Raw genomic sequence first — 6,888 nt, 5'->3', positions numbered from 1 at the left:
TTATGCGCCCTGTAAAATTATGAGTTTAATATGCCAAAAAGTAGGCTTCATAAAATTAATTAAAAATATCAGAAAAATCAGATATAAAATGAAAAAAATCTATAATAACGCAGATTTTTTATTTTTCATAATCCGAGATATATTATGTTATGGTATAAAGAATGTAGAATTTCATAGAAATTTTTAAAAGAACAACCCCCATTGAGAGTATCACCAAAAGTTAAGTGAAATCCCGTCTTGGGGTGGATTGCCTGTCGAATCTGGAGCGATTTGCTCGGCGTCAGCTGGTTGGCCACTTAGGCCGTGATGGAATTGCTTATGAATTATACAAGAATATTAAAACGTGCCCGGAGAGCCACTTGCACTTGCCACGGATCTTTTTGCCCGGGATATTTCAATTGCCTCCCACGAATCGGGGAGAAGTCCCCGCGCCTGGTGGAAATACTTTATTGGAAAAGTATGTGCCAAATGGTTATTGAAGCGGGAGAGGAGGCGGATCCGAGTCCAAATCCAGACTAAGGACAAACAAATTGGGCGCTAAGTTGCCGTTATGGGTTTTATGTGGGGGGTGGCCATAATTTGATTTTGCCTAGTCCAAAAGTTGCTGACCTTGATGATGATGATGATGATGATGGCATAATTGAGGCGGCTATTTGTGGTCAAAATAAACATTGATTTTATGTTTAATATTTGTACATGTTTATTGTTTATGGGTATATAATTTACAGGCAGAGCTTTGAGTCGCTCTTTGTTCTCTTATTCGAAGCATACATTTAGGCACGAGCTATTCACACGAAATGTTAAGTTTAACTCTAAGATCCAAGCTTACAACTACAAGTTGGCATTCAGTCGGGCAAAGTGGCATTTACAAAATCATTCACTCTTTGACTCACTCACAAATACATACACCTTCGTGTTTCAAGCTTAGATCTGCGGCAAAGCAAATCAGCGGTACAAAGCAAAACTCAAATCTTTAGGAAAAACTTTAAGCAGAGTTCCACCCCTGGTTGTCGAACAAACTAAGCTTGGTTGGTTGCTGTCCTGGCTGTTCAAAAGTTTCCCTCAGTGATAACGAGAAAACTGCGATATGCTGTCCTCATTGGGCGGGGCCACCAACAAAATGGGCTGCAAATTCAAGCCAGTAATCCGGGGATTGGATTTCCTCGAGCCCGCCAAACTGATGGCATCTGTGAGATACGCATTGTTGATTTCACCTGCGCAAATAAACCAGAAGTAGATTTTTTCATTTGAAAAGTTGCGTATCTCAACGACCCACCTTTGTAAAGCGAATTCTGGTAAATTGGGTCTGGCTGCAGGCGCACGTGCCTCGTGGCCAAGATAAACGCCAAGGTGGCCAAGACCACGCCATCGATGCAGCCGATTATGGCCAGTGGATAAGCCCATCGGATTCCGCACAAGCCCAGCTCGAAGCGATTCGCTTCCGGGCCGCAGATCTTACGGAAATCGTCCGAATTCCAGCCAAAGGGAAACGCCGCGCACGCCACAATCATGCAAAGAGCTGAAAAAAATGAATAAGTAAATATCAAAAATAACAACACGTGAAACTAACAACAGAACAGAAACACAAAAACAGTTTGTATACACGGGAACGTGATGTTTTCGACATGATTTACTATTGAAGGCGAGCCGATAGAGCGGGAGATAGGTCACCATACCTGATATAATTTGCATCCAACCACAAAGGTGGAAAACACGCGTTGACTTCATAAACAGCAAGCAAACCAAGAAGAATATGGTCAACAAGGCCAAAGCGATGGCGCCCAGCATGAAGAATGTGGCCAACTGGAAATGGGTTAAAGAAAAATGGAAAATGGTCAAATAGGCACTTGTTGAATAACTATAGTTTGTTATCTAATATAATATTTACTTTTCCCATTAACACTTTAAATGTGCATTAAAGGAAAAGATGAGCTGATGAGCTTCTAGTTATCGTAAGAACAGTTTGAGATTTTATGAAAACAATACAAATCAAATACTAAATCAAATACCATCACTAGTCTTCTTGTCATGTTTATAATTATTTTTAAACTTCAATTAATAGAAAAGTATTCCCTATGATATATAACTATGTTATAACTCATTTATGAGTATCGATTCCCACTCACCTGAAAGGAGAACGTGGGCACCTCGAAGATGCTCTCCCATCTCCTGCGGCAGTTGTCGAAGATCTCGTCCCGCTGGCACTGCTGCCAGAGGCCCAGACGACCGGCTCCATCGTTGTCCGGATCCCCGATCCACTCTGAGAAATATATGGGATAGTTATGGATCCGTAAGCAAACCACTTCCAATAAACAACCCACCTGGCGTCACGAATGCCACGATGCCGATGATCGCATAGCAGATGGTGAAGATGGCCCACAGCACGCCGATCGCCTTTGAGTTGCGGATGTACTTGGAGGCGTACAGATGCGTGGTGTCCACGTACTCGATCTTCGTTCCCATTTTCTAGAGACTTGGAGAGTGGGGAGTGCTTTGTTTGCCTGCGAATGAATGAATGGAGACGAGCGTGGTTAAGTGCTTGGCGACCAACTTCGTGGATAATAATTGGAATTGGAAGATGGAACCAACGCAACGAGGGCAACTTGAATAATTGCGTTTTTGCTGGTCATAAATCGGTTTGTGGCCACTCTTTATTTAAGCTGATTAAATTGGCCAGCTTTTGGTTTGATGACCTCGCAAAAGAGTAATATGCTTCAGTCAGGAAACTCTGATGCAAGAGGCAGGCCAAAATATCTGGCGAATAATAACTTTCCATCCATCTGCATGTGTCGTGTCCACTCAAAAACATTTTCAAATCATTAAGCATGTTTTTTATGAGGTTTTCCCCTTCACTTCAATCAAAACACATTCGAATGGGAATGATAATCGCGCAAAAAAAGAGAAATATAGCTGGGGGCCACATTTTTGGTTTTGCTTATGTAAATCAGCAATTATTTTGCCAAAAACTAACGACTCTTTTCACTGTTGCCTCATATCTGCCACTAATTCTATGTCAAAGGGAGAGAGCCATTATGCAAAATAATGTGTGTGTCTTGACTGCCTAATTTTAGCCATGATTCATGGCCCAAACTGGCTTGCGATCAATAAACTTGTTTGCGATTCGGTCAAATTTTATCGAGAGACAATATGGGCTCGTTAAATGCATTTTCATTAGCTTTGTCTGGCTTCCATCAAGATTTCCCAGCCTTGCTGGCGCTTAATTTATCATATTTATTTTTGTGTTGAAACTGAGGAAACTGTAGCACAAAAGTCTCTGCCCGTGAGAAGCTCAACAAAAGGAACTTGGTCAAGATTGGTTCATTAAGCTGAATTAAAGCCATGGCAACAAAGAGAATAAGACTCAATTATGGGAGTTGGAAGTTGGAGTCCAAGGCAAAAGTGGAATCGATTAACGCAACAATGCTAACAACAAAAGAGAGAGTCGGGCCCGAAGAACAAACAAACAACAGACCCAACCCAGTAACATACAGCAACTTTCCTGTCGGCACGTGATAACCTGGCTGAAAACAAATCGAATCGATGGAAAATCTTGTCCATGAGTCACGGGGAGTCGGAAAAGCGGGTCCCGGGAAAATTGCAGTGGACCAGACAGACAAACCGCAGACGTCTAATAACTTCCTTTATCTCGTTGGAGTTTTCTGTGGTGTAATTCATAGTTTACATCGTGGTTTTCAGTGTTTGATGGGCGTGTAAGACTTAAATGCACTGTTGCTTTTCGGATTCAAACGTGACCAAAAAGAAAGTGACCAGCGGAGAGCCTTCCAACTGTTCGTATGACGCAGCAAAATCAGTGGAGTCTGGCTCGAATTCGGTTACATCCGCTCACCGGCCGGCAGCAAAGTAATCCGAGTTTTTTGACGAGTTTCACTGCACAGCAAGAAATACAGGAGAATCACATCATAATTAAAAAACACAAAGGAATCCAAGATTAAAGATCGAAATAAATTCAAAACAAGCTTGAGCTTCAAATATGTCTACCACCATACTACAAAGTTTAACTTGAACTTTACAAAATATATGAATTCAATTTAAATTTACCAAAATTTTAAATTTCAAATTCCATCAAACGCAAGCTCAGCTCATAATGACCTTAACTAAAACCCATTTTTAAAAAAACACACTTGATTCCAAGTTAAGATAGTTTCAATACTTGAATACATAAGCATATAAATCAAGGTGATCATAAAGTGATAATATCTACCAAAAAAGACTTAAATTTTACCCTTGTTTTGTATCTTTGTTTTGTTCTCTGTACACTGCAATAAATACTACAAAAAAACAAGCTGAAACTAGCAGCTATGGGTGAATTGCAATCTCGGCAATTAAGGTGACTTTTGAGCTGAGTCTGCAGATACTCGTATGAGCGACGAAATAAGGTCAGTTGGGTAATGGCAATACCTTAAACGTGGCTAGCGGCTAACTGAGAAATGCCACTGCAATTGCAGTCGCAGTTGCAGTTGCGAAAACTGCAATCCAAACAGAGAGCAAGCGGGCTTTCTTTTCGTTCCACCGCCGACATTGGTCATTCCATCTCCCTGAGCCCCCGATGACTTTCTACTTTATAAACATAAATTTCACATTAGGCACAGACGACCGGACCGCGAGGTGAGTACCCCGTGTCTGGAGCGGCTTTTGGCTTTGAAATGGAGGTAACCCCACCTCGCGAGACTCCGAAACACCGAACACCGACCAATTGGCCACACACTTGTAATTAATTTTCACGTTTTCAGCTTTTCACCGGCTAAGCGGGGGAAAATCTCGTATTGTTCCGCTCGGCGATCAGGGAAGCGTATAGTATATGTAACTAGCTTGTTATGGTTTGTTTTTGCCAACAAAGTGGAACCTAAAACACGTTGAAGACGTTGGTGCCAGTGGCTTGATTAATACGTTCGGGGTTTCTCGAAAAAAGTTGCTAAATTTCAGTCACCACCATGAAAACTGGTTCCAACATTTCAGAATTATGCGGAAATGGCGTTTAAAGTGGCTCTTGTTCCATGTTTTTTTACGTCGAATTTTTTCGCTTTTGCCCATTTCTTTCGGGTTCCCCTTTTCAACATTGTATGTTTTTGGTGTGATGATCGTTTCTGCATACATTTTTTCGGAACAGGCGATTTCTTTTTTTCCGAAAGGGGAGAATCACAAAACGGAACGGGACTAAAGACCAGAAGAACCGGCAAAAGTGAACTTTTTTTGCGGTCAGTTACTCAATGTATTGACAGCCTTTACAGCTGCCATCCATCTCGGGAGAGCCCGCTTTTTTGCTCAATTTACTTTTTGCGAAAGTTGGTGGCATCCACACGGCCCCTTTGAAGAGCCTCCAATCCAAGCCATCCAAAGCTGGTCCGCTCACTCATTCACTCGCTCGTGGGCCCGAGGTATGTGTCTCTGTTTTCCTACGTTTTTTATTAGATCACGATTTGGATGTTAGCAAACATTCGCGCATACCAAGAGCCAGCACGATGAGCGGGTCCACAACTACAATGGGGGTCCATACATAATAGTAACTCACACCGCTATTCTTCACTCAGTTTGGGCCTACGAAAGTCAGGAGCGGCTAAAGGTTCTTTTTTCTCTGTTTCCCTTAAAAATATTCTTTAAGATAGAAAGATATTCTTTTTCACTGTTAAGAAAACTCTGAAACAAATAATGAGTGTACTTTTTTTCTAATATAGTTTGTTTTTCTGAACCTCTATTATACAAATTGCATAGCAATTATTTTACTCCCGTGATAAATATGGTGTATTCATATTAACTTTTTTTCCCAGGTTTCAGTTTTTTAATAGGACAAGGCTTTCTGTGAGATGTTATACAAAGTTCGATAGTAAATTTCCCTTTTTTTCAAAGCGCCCTATTTCATGCCCTTCGCCACGAAGGCCGACACCGCGCAACCGCAACTTCTGCAGTTGAGATGCTCGTTTGCCTCAAAAAAAAAATTAAACAAAACAGAAAAACAAAAAAATTGTGCCTCTTTCTGGTTTTTCACGTTACTCGGGCGCGCGGTTTCTGCTGCAGCAGCAGTTGTTGTTGCAGTTGCAGTTGCAGCAGTGGTTGTTGTTGCTGTTGCAGTTTCAATACGCACGTCTTCACATTGCCGAGATATATGGGTATGTGTGTCTTGCACACAGGAAAAAACTAATTCAACTAAAAACTTTATAACCCAATACATGAATCTAAAAATAGTATTTTTGTGAATACAAAACGTTTGTAATAACATACTGATCCTCAAAAAATGGTTTTATATTGTTAATTTTTTTTCAGAGTGTAAACATTCATGTGTGCGAATGTGAATGTGTTTCTGCACTTTGCAATATTGTTGCTGTTGTGTCTAATGTTGCATATATATATGTATTAATTTTTTGTAGGTTTTCACGTTTTTATGTTGTTTGAACTTTGTTGTTTCAGTTGTTGTCGTAAGTACGAAGTGGTTGTTGTTTATGGCTAGCTTTATAGTCGTTCTTCGACTTTAAAAATGGCAAAAACGGGGCGCAGTTTTGTCGGCTGACATTTACTTTTGCCGTTAAGATCGAATTCAATTTGAGAATTCGCGAACTCTTTTCTATTCGTCGATTTGCTTACGTTGATCGAGAACGGGTTTCGGTTTTTGCTGAACTTAAGTTTATTTTATTGTTGTTATTTAAATTTATTACTATCGCTGCGAGTTTGCATTAATTATTAAACAATCTGCGGGCAGAGAATTCGATCCGCTTATTTGAAAGAAACCGCTTAAGCTGAACCGTCGCGTTCGGCGCTGAAAAACGAACTGAATATATTTCTTGGCATTGGGAGTCTAAGATACGGACACACAGATACTCACATTCACCTGGGCTTACCTGTGTTCGTTGTTTACCTGTCTGTGCGAGTGAGAGA

The 6,888-nt window shown here is 40.8% G+C and overlaps 1 protein-coding gene across 1 annotated transcript; it reads right to left on the bottom strand.

The window, feature by feature from the left end:
- Positions 1 to 675: 675 nt before the first annotated feature.
- LOC108100683 (LHFPL tetraspan subfamily member 3 protein) lies at positions 676 to 6,767 on the bottom strand. Its single transcript, XM_017204699.1, has 6 exons — positions 6,598 to 6,767; positions 2,322 to 2,501; positions 2,127 to 2,260; positions 1,677 to 1,803; positions 1,277 to 1,519; positions 676 to 1,214 (listed from the first exon to the last, which is right to left on the bottom strand). The coding sequence occupies exons 2-6, from the start codon at positions 2,461 to 2,463 to the stop codon at positions 1,063 to 1,065; spliced, it is 798 nt and encodes a 265-aa protein (XP_017060188.1). The 5' UTR covers positions 2,464 to 2,501; positions 6,598 to 6,767; the 3' UTR covers positions 676 to 1,062.
- Positions 6,768 to 6,888: the final 121 nt, after the last annotated feature.

The sequence above is a fragment of the Drosophila ficusphila genome, unplaced genomic scaffold (assembly GCF_018152265.1).
Source record: "Drosophila ficusphila isolate 14025-0441.05 unplaced genomic scaffold, ASM1815226v1 contig_286, whole genome shotgun sequence".
Taxonomy (NCBI): Eukaryota; Metazoa; Arthropoda; class Insecta; order Diptera; family Drosophilidae; genus Drosophila; species Drosophila ficusphila.
Note: the sequence above shows the minus strand (reverse complement) of the source record. Positions and strands in the feature narration are given on the sequence as shown.

Bases quoted from the DNA above. Each gene is read 5' to 3' on its own strand.
- LOC108100683 (XM_017204699.1), bottom strand. From the start codon at position 2,463: ATGGGAACGAAGATCGAGTACGTGGACACCACGCATCTGTACGCCTCC. The intron at 2,261-2,321 runs GTGGGTTGTTTA...TATATTTCTCAG, and splicing joins CGTGGCATTCGTGACGCCAG to AGTGGATCGGGGATCCGGAC. The intron at 1,215-1,276 runs GTGGGTCGTTGA...TTATTTGCGCAG, and splicing joins CCAGAATTCGCTTTACAAAG to GTGAAATCAACAATGCGTAT.